The 15,388-nt window shown below is 46.8% G+C and overlaps 1 protein-coding gene across 1 annotated transcript in view; it reads left to right on the top strand.

The window, feature by feature from the left end:
- Window positions 1-1,306: 1,306 nt before the first annotated feature.
- Window positions 1,307-15,388, top strand: part of wdfy3 (WD repeat and FYVE domain containing 3) — a 38,527-nt gene continuing 24,445 nt past the window's right edge. Inside the window, 28 exon segments of the mRNA XM_058635917.1 lie at window positions 1,307-1,516; window positions 1,583-1,706; window positions 2,671-2,780; window positions 2,889-3,122; window positions 3,315-3,507; window positions 3,696-3,882; window positions 3,971-4,137; window positions 5,379-5,864; window positions 6,732-6,842; window positions 7,978-8,171; window positions 9,310-9,581; window positions 9,659-9,856; window positions 10,047-10,130; window positions 10,386-10,590; window positions 10,688-10,902; window positions 11,130-11,242; window positions 11,379-11,616; window positions 11,710-11,813; window positions 11,931-12,149; window positions 12,219-12,400; window positions 12,486-12,717; window positions 12,792-12,940; window positions 13,807-13,918; window positions 14,016-14,206; window positions 14,294-14,342; window positions 14,345-14,445; window positions 14,906-14,979; window positions 15,080-15,241. Coding sequence (XP_058491900.1) covers window positions 1,337-1,516; window positions 1,583-1,706; window positions 2,671-2,780; window positions 2,889-3,122; window positions 3,315-3,507; window positions 3,696-3,882; window positions 3,971-4,137; window positions 5,379-5,864; window positions 6,732-6,842; window positions 7,978-8,171; window positions 9,310-9,581; window positions 9,659-9,856; window positions 10,047-10,130; window positions 10,386-10,590; window positions 10,688-10,902; window positions 11,130-11,242; window positions 11,379-11,616; window positions 11,710-11,813; window positions 11,931-12,149; window positions 12,219-12,400; window positions 12,486-12,717; window positions 12,792-12,940; window positions 13,807-13,918; window positions 14,016-14,206; window positions 14,294-14,342; window positions 14,345-14,445; window positions 14,906-14,979; window positions 15,080-15,241 — 4,886 coding nt within the window. The 5' untranslated portion in view covers window positions 1,307-1,336.

Here is a 15,388-nt window from a genome sequence, read left to right as displayed (position 1 = left end):
CCCTTTATCTTAACTTTAATGATCACAACTAACCCTTAACTTAGACCCAATCTATAACTAACCTTTAAACCAAGTCTTAATCCCAGACTAAATGTCCACACACGCACAAGCCCCGCCTCTCTCTGTGTTCTCTGAGCTGAGGTCATGTGACACCTGTGTGGTCAGTCACTCTTTCTCACAGATCATCATCATCATCATATTTGTCTGCTGGTTGAATTCCTGGATAAAGAATATTTGTCAAATAATCTCACTCAATGTTTGATCAGCATTTTGGTTTAAGATGTTCATCACTAGTTAAGACCTGGTTTTCATCACTGTGTGTCTGTTGCTCTGTGTGTGTGTGTCTGTGGCTCTCTGTGTGTGTGTGTGTGTGTGTCTGTCACTCTGTCTGTGTGTCTGTGGTTCGGTGTGTGTCTGTGGCTCTGTGTGCTCTACTGTTGTTGCGTGAATGGGGCGGAGTCTGTGATTGCTGTGTTGTTGTCACGATTGAGTTCCACTGACCTAAGAGTTTATAACATGTGAAACATTATGAACACAATCAACAATAACACTATTATAATTATTATATAAACACCTTTGACAGGGGGCGCTCATGTGCAGTTTGCGTTTCAGGAACTCATATTTACCATCGCGTGTGTGTGTGTGTGTGTGTGTGTCTGCTGTGATTCTGCTGAGCTCTGTGGAAATCCTCCTCCTTTGCTGTGTGTGTGAGGGAGGAACAGAGAAGATACTGTAAACATCACCTGCTCCACTAAATAAACATCGAGTCATGATGCAGACTGTTTATTTCTTTATGAGAGAAGAATATTTGTTCAAATGTTTTCAGTTTAATGTCTTTAATGTAGTTTCCACTTACAGAATTAGAAGAGTGAGTTCACTTATTTTATTTTTGCCACAGACTGAAAACATTTGTGTTTGACATGAAAACATGAACATTATGAATCCAGAAAACTCAGATGAGTCATTCATGAAAAATAATCTTTTTCTTTTGCAGAAACAAACTCAGTGCTTCATATGATGCACTCATTAAAACAGGAAGTAGTGTTTCTCTGCTGTGTCATTTCCTGTTTGGACTTGAGCATGTGCTGACTCAGCTTCACTCGGAGGCAGATTTAATCGTGTGTGTGTGTGTGTGTGTGTGTGTGTGTGTGTGTCATGTGACGTGACCAGAGTCTCTGTTGTTTAATCTCACTTTCCTCATCAGTCTGTGGTATTTTTTTTGATCAGGTATTAATCAGACACCTGGGTCCACCTCATTGTATTGATGATGATGATGAAGTACTGATTCTGTTGCCCCGCTCACAGGGCCACCTTTGCCCTGACAAAGCCTTTGAAGATGAACATGGTGAAGAGGATCATGGGACGGCCACGGCAGGAGGAGTGCAGTCCTCAGGACAACGCTCTGGGCCTGATGCACCTGCGCCGCCTCTTCTCCGAGCTGTGCCACCCGCCTCGTCACATGACCCAGAAGGAGCAGGAGGAGAAGCTCTACATGATGCTGCCCGTCTTTAACAGGGTATGTTCCACATGTTTACACTCAGGGTTCCACAGTGACCTTACCTGTCACTCAACTGTGTTCCAGGTGTTTGGAAATGCTCCGCCCAGCACCATGATGGACAAGTTCTCTGACCTGCTGCAGTTCACCACACAGGTGTCTCGTCTCATGGTGACCGAAATCAGACGACGTGCGTCCAACAAATCCACAGGTGAGTGTCCTAACAGGTCAGTTTGGGCTAGGCACCTGACGGGATTCGAACAGGCAACCCTCCATTAACCATAAGACGTACTCCACGTCTTATGGTCAGGTGTTTCAGTACAGTGGACTTTTCCTTTATCAGAGGGTGGTTTCTATCAATCAACCTTTAAGTGACAGGCCCAGCACGCCTCCACTGCACCCTCCTCACTCTCAATCAAATGATTTATTACATTTTTATATTAAAATGTTCAGCTCTGTTTTTCAGGGAAATACAAACATCTGGAAAAATCTGGAGCTGAAATAACTCAGCAGATATTTTCAAAAACAACTTTTTGTGTCATACATGTAATATGTTCAGTCATGTGATACAGTGTGTGTGTCATACATGTAACGTTTTCAGTCATGTGATACAGTCTGTGTCATACATGTAACGTGTTCGGTCATGAGATACAGTCTGTGTCATACATGTAACGTGTTCGGTCATGAGATACAGTCTGTGTCATACATGTAACGTGTTCGGTCATGAGATACAGCGTGTGTCATACATGTAACGTAAAATGTTCAGTCATGAGATACAGTGTGTCACACATGTAACGTGTTCGGTCATGAGAAACAGCGTGTGTGTCATACATGTAACATGTTCAGTCATGAGATGCAGTGTGTCACACATGTAACGTGTTCGGTCATGAGATACAGCGTGTGTGTCATACATGTACCATGTTCAGTCATGAGATGCAGTGTGTCACACATGTAACGTGTTCGGTCATGAGAAACAGCGTGTGTGTCATAAATGTAACATGTTCAGTCATGAGATGCAGTGTGTCACACGTAACGTGTTTGGTCATGTGATACAGTGTGTGTGTCACACATGTAACGTGTTTGGTCATGTGATACAGTGTGTGTCACACCTTTAACGTGTTTGGTCATGTGATACAGTGTGTGTCACACTTAACGTGTTTGGTCATGTGATACAGAGGCAGCAAGTCGAGCCATCGTTCAGTTCCTGGAGGTGAATCAGAGTGAGGAGGCCAGTCGTGGCTGGATGCTGCTGACCACCATCAACCTGTTGGCGTCATCTGGACAGGTGAGAACTGATGATATCACTTCCTGTGTGAGTCATTGCAGACTGTTCACACTCTGTGAGTCTTTACCTGGTCACTGATGGACTTTCACGTGATTTGTTCTTTGTCAGAAAACCGTGGACTGCATGACGACCATGTCTGTCCCCTCCACTCTGGTCAAATGTCTCTACCTGTTCTTTGACCTGCCTCACATGACCGAGGCCCCGCTGGGCTCCACCCAGCAGCCGCCGCCGCCCCCACTGCCGCCGGCGTCCACTCAGGAGAAGATGCCAGTCCAGAGCCACAGTCAGCCGGAGCTGCCGCTGGCTGACCGCAGGGCACTGCTGCAGAAAGTTTTTGTCCAGGTAAATGGACCTTGACGTGTCCTACATGCCCTTCATGTCATTTATGTCCTTCATGTCCTTCTTGCCCTTCATGCCCTTCATGCCCTTCTTGCCCTTCATGCCCTTCATGCCCTTCTTGTCCTTCATGTCCTTTATGTCCTTCATGTCCTCAGCACATAGGTGACCCTCCTCTCTGTCTCTGACCTCCTGCAGATCCTTGTGAAACTCTGCACCTTCGTGTCTCCGGCTGAGGAACTGGCTCAGAAGGACGACCTTCAGCTGCTTTTTAGCGCCATCACCTCCTGGTGCCCCCCCCACAACCTGCCATGGAGGAGGAGCGCCGGCGACGTGCTGACGACCATCTCCCGCCACGGCCTGAGCGTCAACGTGGTCAAATACATACACGGTGTGTGTGTGTGTGTGTGTGTGTGTGTGTGTGTGTGTGTGTGTGTGTGTGTGTGTGTGATGGATGAATGAATGAATGAATGAGAGTTTTTAGGAAGAGGAAGAGAGATCCATCAGTTCACCTAATTCCTCACAGTCTCCACCTGTCTCTGTCTCTCTCTCTGTCTCTCTGTCTGCCTGTCTCTGCAGAGAAGGAGTGTCTGTCCACGTGTGTCCAGAACATGCAGCAGTCGGATGACCTCTCACCCCTGGAGATCGTGGAGATGTTTGCCGGCCTGTCGTGTTTCCTCAAAGATTCCAGCGATGTGTCTCAGACGCTGCTGGACGACTTCAGGATGTGTCAGGGCTATGCCTTCCTTTGTGACCTCATGCTAAGGTGAGACTGTGTTATTGTTCCCACTGCTCACCTGAGTGGAGATCTGTGGGTCACATGACCTTCAAACACGCCCCTCTCTCTGTGTCAGACTGGAACAGGCTAAAGAGGATGAATCCAAAGATGCACTGAAGGACCTGGTTAACCTGGTTACCTGTCTGACCACGTATGGAGTGACAGAGCTGAAGCCTGCAGGACTCACCACTGGCGCACCCTTCCTGCTGCCTGGATTCATTCTGCCACAGCCTGCAGGCAAAGGTCAGGACAGCTGCTGGGGACTAGTCAACATTAGTTAACAGTAATAACAGTAGTCAACACTAGTAAACTTAACAGTTATAACAGTAGTCAACACTAGTTAATTTAACAGTTATGACAGTAGTTAACTTAACAGTAATAACAGTAGTCAACACTAGTAACTTAACAGTAATAATAGTAGTCAACAGTAGTTAACAGTACTAACAGTAGTTAACTTAACAGTAATAATAGTAGTCAACAGTAGTTAACTTAACAGTTATAAGAGTAGTTAACTTAACAGTAATAACAGTAGTCAACACTAGTAACTTAACAGTAATAATAGTAGTCAACAGTAGTAAACTTAACAGTTATAACAGTAGTCAACACTAGTTAATTTAACAGTTATAACAGTAGTTAACTTAACAGTAATAACAGTAGTCAACACGAGTAACTTAACTGTAATAATAGTAGTCAACAGTAGTTAACTTAACAGTTATAAGAGTAGTTAACTTAACAGTAATAATAGTAGTCAACAGTAGTTAACTTAAGGGTTAAATAACACAGAAACAGAAATGTTCAAATAAACATTGTGAATGGATTATTATGATACATAATGTTACATGTCATCACTTCACACACAAAGATAGCCCACATGTTTGCATGTAAACAAACAGGCAAGCCTATGTAAATAATGCAGAATTACAAATTGTGAACAATGAAACCTCACAACTCTCAAATTTTTTTGGGTCTTTTTTGTTCCATAACCTCAGGATCTTTTAAGAAGTTTAAAATGACCAAACTCAGCAGCAATGGCACACTGCGAGAGGCCTTGCTGATGCAGCTCAACAATCCGACCGCGCTCAAAGAGAGAACGCTTTTTTGCCTTTGCCATCAGAGGTCATGATGGTCACAAGTGTGGATACCTGACTGAAGATTTTGGCTTTTAAAGGCTGTGGTCTTAAACGTTTGATCAGCCGATGAACAGCCTATTTCACTTTAATGGTTGTTTGCAATAAATTACTCAAATTCTTTTTTTTGTCTCACTCCCATTTCTTCTTTTTGCATTTTGAAGCACGACTTAGAACCTTCCTAAGATCCAACAGTGCAAAATGTTAATTCTTGCAATTTTTCAACTGGTCCTAAAATTTTGATCAGGAGTGTGTACATATATTATTTGATCATTGTTGATATTTTGGTTACTGTTGTGAAAGTCCCGCCCCCTCATCACTAACAGTCTTCTTTTCCATGCGGTTCTTCTTCTTCAGGACACACGGTGCGGAACATCCAGGCCTTCGCTGTCCTTCAGAACGCGTTCCTGCGTGCTAAAAGTAGCCGCTTAGCGTGCATGCTGCTGGACGCCATCGGGAACATCTACGCAGCAGACCCGGCCAACTACTTCATCGTGGAGTCGCAGCACACGCTGTCGCAGTTTGCCGAGCGCGTGGTTAAAATGACCGACGCTCAGGTCAAGTACTTTGAGCTGCTGGAGTTCGTGGTCTTCAGCCTTAACTACGTTCCGTGTAAGGAGCTGTTCAGCGTGAGTGTGCTACTGAAAGCCAGCACGTCGCACGCCTGCAGCGTCACGGCCGTGCGCACGCTGCTGAAGCTGGTGAGACACGACCCGGTGTTCAGTGATGTCCTCAGAGAGGTTGGTCTGCTGGAGGTGCTGGTCAACCTGCTGCACAAGTACGCTGCCCTGCTCAAGGACCCGGCCACGCAGGAGCCACCAACGCCACACAGCAACGACCAAGGTAAACAGCCCTTCATCGGGCACTGATCACTGATGATCAACCAAAGATTTCTGTCTTTAATGTGGACTAGGCCTGCACGATAAATCGTTATAAAATCGCCATCTCGATTCATCCCTGTGCACGATTTAATTTTGAAATGACTTTTAATCATTTCATTGACTGATTCTTTGACTCATTTAATTTTACGGGCCGACTGTATCACAAACACTTTCTTATGTGAGCCCTCCCAAGCGCTGCAGGTTAACGTTAGGTTCTCACAAAGCTCAGGGTTTCACCCTCAGCCAGTGACAAAGTGCCTTTTAGTCACGTGTTTCCCTTGTGGAGCGAGCGTGGTAGTTCGGAAAGTCTGCAGCATCGTTGAACTAGACTAGTGCGACAGGATTAGAAATGGATGATGAAAACCCAGTTACCAGTGATGAGAATCAGCCAACCACGTCTCAGACCGACTCGTTCCGAAAAAAGGCTCGCATTCGGTGGTGTGGAAGTATTTCGGGTTCAAGCAAGACGACGTGGTTCAGTCTAATGTGATTTGCAAGGCATGCTTTGCCGTCGTTGCAGCACGGCAAGGTAATACCACAAATCTTTACCAGCACCTCAAACGTCAACACAAAGTGCAATATGATGAAGCCGTACAAGGCAAGAGATCCGAAAGTGGTACTGTCAGTTTGTTTTGTTTTGTCATGGTTCATGTGTGCAATAAACTTTACACTTTGTGAGGGAAAGAAATCGTGCCAGAGAATCGTGATATCAATTCTAAGCTAAAAAATCGTGATCCATATTCTTCCCCGAATCGTGCAGGCCTAATGTGGACATGACGGCATCACACTCTAACTCCTCCACCTCTGACTCCTCCCCCTCTGTTTGCAGCTGAGTGTAAGAAAAACTCAGTAGCTGAGGAGCAGAAACAGTTAGCCTGGTTAGTGATGGACACACTGACCGTTCTGCTGCAGGGCAGCAACACCACCAGCACGAATGCAGGTATATATTCTACACACACACGTACAGTCTATATATACACATGTACAGTCTATATATATATATATATACACACATGTGCAGTCTATATATATATATAAATACACACGTACAGTCTATATATATGCACATGTACAGTCTATATATATACACACATACAGTCTACATACACACATGTACAGTCTATATATATATATACACACATGTACAGTCTATATATATATATATACACACGTACAGTCTATATATACACACACATGTACATCCTATATATATACACACGAAACAGTTTATATATACACACGTACAGTTTATATATATATATATATATACACACACATGTACAGTCTATATATACACACAAACATGTACAGTCTATATATACACACAGTACAGTCTATATATACACACACATGCACAGTCTATATATACAGTATACACATGTACAGTCTATATATACACACATGTACAGTCTACATATACACACACGTACAGTCTATACACACATATGTACAGTCTATATATATATATATATATATACACACATGTACAGTCTACATATACACACACATGTACAGTCTATATATATATACACACATGTACAGTCTATATATATATACACACATGTACAGTCTATATATACAGTATATACACACGTACAGTCTATATATACGCACATGTACAGTCTATATATATATATACACACATGTACAGTCTATATATGCACACATTTACAGTCTATATATACACATGAACAGTTTATATATACACACGTACAGTCTATATATACGCACATGTACAGTCTATATATACAGTATATACACACATGTACAGTCTATATATACGCACATGTACAGTCTATATATACAGTATATACACACGTACAGTCTATATATACGCACATGTACAGTCTATATATATATATACACACATGTACAGTCTATATATGCACACATTTACAGTCTATATATACACATGAACAGTTTATATATACACACACACACATGTACAGTTTATATATACACACACATGTACAGTCTCAACTGTATACATATATACATAGCAGCGTTACAGTATAAAAATGGATCTAAGGCTAAGCTGTTCACTTCTCCTCTTCCTCTCCTCTTCCTCTGCTCAGCTCTGTTCAGAGAGTTTGGCGGCGCTCGCTGCGTCCACAACATTGTGAAGTATCGTCAGTGTCGTGAACATTCCCTCTGCATCATCCAGCAGCTCATCCTCTCTCCTACTGGAGACGACGACATGGGAACTCTACTGGGACTGATGCACTCAGCCCCGCCCACTGAGCTGCAGCTCAAGACTGACATCCTGAGGGTGAGTGACACGCACACACGCACACACACACACACACACACACACACACACACACACACACACACACACACACACACACACACACACAAGGTTAAAACATCATTGTTAAAGTTCATGGTTCATCAATATAAAAATTAAAACATGTCGTCTGGACACGTTTAATCCACTCTTCTTCTTTTCATCCTTCTTGCTCTTGTTCTTCTTTTCATTCTTCCTCTTCTTCTTGTCATTCTTCCTCTTCTTCTTGTCATCCTTCTTCCTCTTGCTCTTGTTCTTCTTTTCATTCTTCCTCTTCTTCTTGTCATCCTTCTTCCTCTTGCTCTTGTTCTTCTTTTCATTCTTCCTCTTCTTCTTGTCATCCTTCTTCCTCTTGCTCTTGTTCTTCTTTTCATTCTTCCTCTTCTTCTTGTCATCCTTCTTCCTCTTGCTCTTCTTCTTCTTTTCATTCTTCCTCTTCTTCTTGTCATTCTTCCTCTTCTTCTTGTCATCCTTCTTCCTCTTGCTCTTGTTCTTCTTTTCATTCTTCCTCTTCTTCTTGTCATCCTTCTTCCTCTTGCTCTTGTTGTTCTTTTCATTCTTCCTTCTTCCTCTTGCTCTTGTTCTTCTTTTCATTCTTCCTCTTCTTCTTGTCATTCTTCCTCTTCTTCTTGTCATCCTTCTTCCTCTTCTTCTTGTCATCCTTCTTCCTCTTGCTCTTGTTCTTCTTTTCATTCTTCCTCTTCTTCTTGTCATTCTTCCTCTTCTTCTTGTCATCCTTCTTCCTCTTCTTCTTGTCATCCTTCTTCCTCTTGCTCTTGTTCTTCTTTTCATTCTTCCTCTTCTTCTTTTCATTCTTCCTCTTCTTCTTGTCATTCTTCCTCTTCTTTTTTTCATTCTTCCTCTTCTTCTTTTCATTCTTCCTCTTCTTCTTGTCATTCTTCCTCTTCTTCTTTTCATTCTTCCTCTTCTTCTTGTCATTCTTCCTCTTCTTCTTGTCATCCTTCTTCCTCTTGCTCTTGTTCTTCTTTTCATTCTTCCTCTTCTTCTTGTCATCCTTCTTCCTCTTCTTCTTGTCATCCTTCTTCCTCTTGCTCTTGTTCTTCTTGTCATTCATCCTCTTCTTCTTGTCATCCTTCTTCCTCTTGCTCTTCTTCTTCAGGCGCTGTTGGCGGTGCTTCGTGAAAGTCACCGCACACGTACGGTCTTTCGTAAAGTGGGAGGTTTCGTGTACGTCACGTCTCTGCTGGTTGCCATGGAGCGCTCGCTGTGTCAGCCACCGCGTCACGGCTGGGAGCGCGTCAACCAGAACCAGGTGTTTGACCTCCTGCTCACCGTCTTCTGCACGCTCACCGCCGCCATGCGCTACGAACCGGCCAACTCACACTTCTTCCGCACAGAGATCCAGTTTGAGAAGCTGGCGGACGCCGTGAGGTGAGGTCATGTGACTCCTGTGTGGCGCGTTGAGGTTTTTGTGACGCGGTTAACTCTCCGCCTCCCGTCATCTCCAGGCTGCTCGGCTGTTTCTCCGACCTGAAGAAGATCTCGTCCACCGCCGCGTTTCCCTCCAACGCTCAGCCTTTCCAGAGGCTGCTGGAGGACGACGCTGCCCCCGGAGGCTGTGCAGGAGACAGCGTGTGTCCCACACTCAGACACTGCAGCAAACTCTTCATCTACCTGTACAAGATGGCCACCGACTCCTTCGACAGGTCAGTCAACCTGTAGCTCAGGGGTCAGGGGTCACCCTCGTGTGAGTGCAGTGACAGGATGTCGTTCATGTTCTTCTGCTCTTTCCTCTGATCCTCTCTTTATTCACGTTTTCTTTTCTTTCTTTAACCTTTGACCCTCTCCACCTGCACACCTGTGTGTGTGTGTGTGTGTGTGTGTGTGTGCACGCAGTCGTGCGGAGCAGCTTCCTCCCTGTTTGACTCATGAGACCTCGCTGCCCTCACCCTGGGGCACGCCTGCCCTCGCCAGGAAGAGGTAGTTACAGCGTCTCTTTGTCTTCCTGCTCCTCCTCCTGCTTCTGCTTTTCCTCCTGCTCCTCCTTCTGCTGCTCTTCCTTCTACTTCTCTTCCCTGTTTGGTCACATGTGACTGAACATGTGACTGATTCTGACACATGTGACTGAACATGTGACTGATTCTGACACATGTCATTTAGAGAGACTCGTGTGTGTCTTTCTGTCAGTGTGAGACAGACAGAAGTCTGTAGAGAGTGATTTTCCTCTTTCTGCAGACATGGTTACTACGGGACGTCCGCCTCCTCCTCCTCCTCTTCCTCCGCCCCAGCCAAAGCCCTCACTGACCTCAAACTCCAACTCTCTAGCCCCGTCCACCACGTGTCCTCCTCTTCCTGGTCTGACATGGTGGTCATCCACCCGGGGGCGGTGCTGGCCATGCTGGACCTGCTGCCGTCCGTCTGCTCCGACAGCCAACCAGAGGTGAGGAGAGCGACCCTGAGGTCGTGCCGTTTTTACCTGACGTCTTTGAATATGTGGTGGTGTTTAAGCTACGCCCCTCTCTCTCTGTGTCTCCCAGCATGCACTGGACCTGCAGCTGGCCGTGGCTAACATCCTGCAGCTGCTGGTGAACAGTGAGAGGAACCAGCAGGTTCTGTGTGAGTCCAGTCTGCACCAGCGTGTGCTGCAGCGCTGCAGTCACGCTCTGAGTGATGAAGATCACCCGCTGCACCCCCCACTGCAGAGGATGTTTGAGAGGTTGGCCTCACAGGCTCTGCAGCCCATGGCCCTCAGGTAGGCCCCCTGCTGGACCTGTGCATGTATACAACTATGAAATAAATCACCAGGACTGTATCCTGGTCTGATGCTGCACACCCAAGTCAGAGATTTCTTCTTCTGTTAAAAGAGAGTTTTTCTCTTCACTGCCCCCTAGTGTTTGTTCATTGTGTGAATTGTGATGATTCAGCACTGACTCTGTTCTCTCTGTGTGTGTGTGTGTGTGTGTGTGCGCGCCTCCTCAGAGAATTCTTACGTCTGGGAAATCCTCTCAACTGTGGAGCCTGGGACAAGAAGCTGCTCAAACAATACAGAGTCCACAAACCCAGTTCACTGAGCTACGACGTAGACATGAGAGGTCAGTCACATGACCCGAGTCACGTGACCTGGGCCATGGTAACCGTGTTCCTCTGTGTGTGTGTGTGTTACAGGCAGTAGGATCGTTGCCAGGGTAACCGTGTTCCTCTGTGTGTGTGTGTGTGTGTGTGTTACAGGCAGTATGACCATGTCCATGGAAGGCTTTGGCCCCGACAGCGTCTTCACGACTCCGGCGGAGGATAACGGTCAGTATCGTATCAGCCGCAGTCTGGTGCGGTCGGCAGAGGGCAGCACTGTTCCTCTCACCCGAGTCAAGTGTCTTGTCTCCATGACGACGCCCCATGACATCCGCTTGCATGGGTCTGCTGTCACGCCAGCGTTTGTGGAATTTGACACATCGCTGGAAGGATTCGGGTCAGTGTGTTTTTATTGTCACATGACTGTGTGTGTGTGTGTGTGTGTGTGTGTGTGTGTGTATATGGAACACTAATGATTGTGTGTGTGCAGGTGTCTGTTTCTGCCCAGTGTAGCTCCTCCTCACAACTCTCCCTCTAGCGCCACCACCAGCTCAGCTGTCACTGACGGAACAGTGCTAAGTGGAATGGGCTCAGGTAAACAAAGCTCCGCCTCCATCATGTCTGCCTGTCAATCAGTGTAGCAAAACACACACACACACACACACAGACAAGCCCCGCCTCCTCTGACCTCTCCTCTGCCTCCTCCTGCAGGGGAGCGCTTGTTTCCTCCACCCTCAGGACTCAGTTACTCCTCCTGGTTCTGTGTGGAGCGCTTCAGTTCTCCGCCTCACTTTCACTCCGTCCGTCTGCTGACCGTGGTCCGTCGGGCCGTGTCTTCAGAGCAGCACTACGTCTGTCTCGCCGTGGTTCTGTCCACCAAAGACCGAACACTGACCGTGTCCACCAAGGAGGAGCTGCTGCAGACGTACTGTGAGTCCAAACAACAGCACGCTGTGACTCCGCCCCCTCAGTCACCTGACCCCACGTTTTGTCTTCCAGCTGACGAGTGGAGCGAGGAGTCGAGCTTCTACGAGCTGCTGCCGTGCTGTGCTCGTTTCCGCTGTGGCGAGCTGATTGCGGAGGGTCAGTGGCACCACCTGGTGTTGGTGATGAGTAAAGGCATGCTGAAGAACAGCATGGCCACGCTGTACATCGACGGACAGCTCGTCAACACGGTCAAGGTAAACTTAGCGTCATCATCATCATTGTCATCATCAGGAGTCATCCTCACTTCATGTTTCCTCTCTGGCTCCTCCCCTCCTCCAGCTTCACTACATCCACAGTGCTCCGGGCGGCTCCGGCTCCGCTAACCCTCCCGTTGTCAGCACGGTTTACGGTTACGTGGGGACGCCGCCGGCTCAGCGCCAGCTCTCCAGCCTGGTGTGGCGTCTGGGGCCGAGTCACTTCCTGGAGGAGGTTCTGCCCGCCTCCAGTGTCACCGCCATCTTTGAACTGGGCCCAAACTATGTGGGCAGTTTCCAGGCCGTGTACCTGCCATGTGAGTGATGTCTTGACCTCTGACCTCTGACAGTGAGGTCATGACCTCTGACCTGTGACCTGTGACCTGTGCAGGTAAAGACGTGTCCCCTGCGTGTCCAGTGGTGCTGGTTCCAGAGGAGAAAGTGTCCTTCAGTCTGTACGCGGTCTCTGTGTCCACACTGACTGTCGCCAAGATCAGGAAAGTCTACAACAAACTGGACAGTAAAGCAATCGCTAAACAGGTGAGTCACTAACTAACTAACCAACTGACTCATTAACTGGCTGACTGTCTGAGTAACTAACTGACTAACTAACAAACTGACTAATTAACTGACTAACTAACTGACTGAGTCACCAACTGACTAATTAACTGACTAACTAACCAACTAACTAATTGACTGACTGACTAACTGACTGAGTAATTAAGTGAGTAACTAACTGACTGACTGAGTAATTAACTGACTGACTAACTGACTGAGTAATTCACTGACTGACTGACTAACTAATTAAGTAATTGACTGACTGACTGAGTAATTAACTAACTGACTGACTAACTAATTGAGTAATTAACTGACTGACTAACTAACTGAGTAATTGACTGACTGACTGAGTAATTGACTGACTGACTGAGTAATTGACTGACTGACTGAGTAATTAACTAACTGACTGACTAACTAATTGAGTAATTAACTGACTGACTAACTAACTGAGTAATTGACTGACTGACTGAGTAATTGACTGACTGACTGAGTAATTGACTGACTGACTGAGTAATTGACTGACTGACTGAGTAATTAACTGAGTAACTAACTGACTGACTGACTGACTGAGTAATTGACTGACTGACTGAGTAATTGACTGACTGACTGAGTAATTAACTGAGTAACTAACTGACTGAGTAATTGACTGACTGACTGACTGAGTAATTGACTGAGTAACTAACTGACTGAGTAATTGACTGACTGACTGACTGAGTAATTGACTGACTGACTGTTAATTAACTGACATGTCTCTGTCTGTCTCTCGCTCTCATGTCGCTCTCTCATGTCTCTCTAATGTATCTCTCTCTCTCTCTCTCATGTCTCTCACGTCTGTCTCATGTCCTCAGCTGGCCGTGTCGTCTCATGAAAATGCGACCCCAGTCAAGCTGATCCATAACGCCGCTGGTCATCTCAACGGTCCCGCCCGCACCATTGGAGCAGCTGTGATTGGTTACTTAGGTGAGCGTTGCCACGGTGACACCATCCGAACATAATACCGCATGTGACATCATTTTCTGTTCATGGCGATTTGATTTCAAATCTTCTTCCTGTCCAGGCGTCCGCGTCTTCATCCCCAAACCTGTCGCCACCAACCTGCAGTACGTGGGTGGGGCGGCAGCCATCTTGGGTCTGGTTGCCATGGCGTCAGATGTGGAGGGTCTGTATGCAGCCGTGAAAGCTCTGGTGTGTGTAGTGAAGAGTAACCCGCTGGCGAGTAAGGAGATGGAACGCATCAAAGGTTACCAGGTCAGACGTCTACCATGGTCACATGGTCAGCTTTTTTTGAACACTTCCTGTTCAGCTCTGACACGTTTCCTTTTGTGGTGGGTGCAGCTGCTGGCCATGCTGCTGAAGAAGAAACGCTCACTGCTCAACAGTCACATCCTCATCTGACCTTCTCTCTGGTGGGCACGGTCGACAGCGGCCACGAGACCTCCATCATCCCCAACTGCACCGCCTTCCAAGACCTGCTGTGTGACCTGGAGGTGAGGGGTCACGGGTCAACCTCCGGGTCACTCAGGGGTCACAGGTCAACTCAGGGGTCACAGGTCAAACTCAGGGTCAACTGAGGGGTCACATGTCAAACTCAGGGTCAAATGAGGGGTCACAGCTCAAACTCAGGGTCAACTCAGGGGTCACAGGTCAAACTCAGGGTCAACTCAGGGGTCACATGTCAAACTCAGGGTCAACTGAGGGGTCACAGGTCAAACCTCGGGGTCAACTGAGGGGTCACAGGTCAATCTCAGGGTCAACTGAGGCGTCACAGGTCAAACTCAGGGTCAACTCAGGGGTCACAGGTCAAACTCAGGGTCAACTGAGGCGTCACAGGTCAAACTCAGGGTCAACTGAGGCATCACAGTTCAAACTGAGGGTTTAGGGGGAATTAAGACTGTGACATTTAACCTGTCAGTCTGTCAGCTGACCTGTGAGTCTCCTCCACCTCAGGTTTGGCTTCACGCCCCCTACGAGCTCCACCTCTCTCTGTTCGAGCACTTCATCGAGCTGCTGACCGAGTCCAGGTAAGTGATAAAGACGATGGTGGGGGGTGATGTAATGTGATGATGATGATGAGCGCTGCAGCTCTGATCTAACTGTACGCATCACTTCCTGTGTGAACAGTGAGGCGGCAAAAAATGCCAAACTTCTGCGAGAGTTTCAGCTGATTCCTCGTCTGCTGCTGACGCTCAGAGACATGACGCTGTCACAAGCCACGGTGACTGCTGTCAGCAACGTCCTGAGTCTGCTGCTGCACGGCTTTACACACACACAAGACCTGCTGAGGTACGTACACACACACACACACACACACACACACACATGACCTGCTGAGGTACACACACACACACACACACACACACATGACCTGCTGAGGTACACACACACACACACACACACACACACACACACGCACACAAGACCTGCTCTGCT

This window comes from Solea solea, chromosome 8 (genome assembly GCF_958295425.1).
Source record: "Solea solea chromosome 8, fSolSol10.1, whole genome shotgun sequence".
NCBI lineage: Eukaryota > Metazoa > Chordata > Actinopteri > Pleuronectiformes > Soleidae > Solea > Solea solea.
This window is presented reverse-complemented; position numbering and strand designations above follow the sequence as displayed.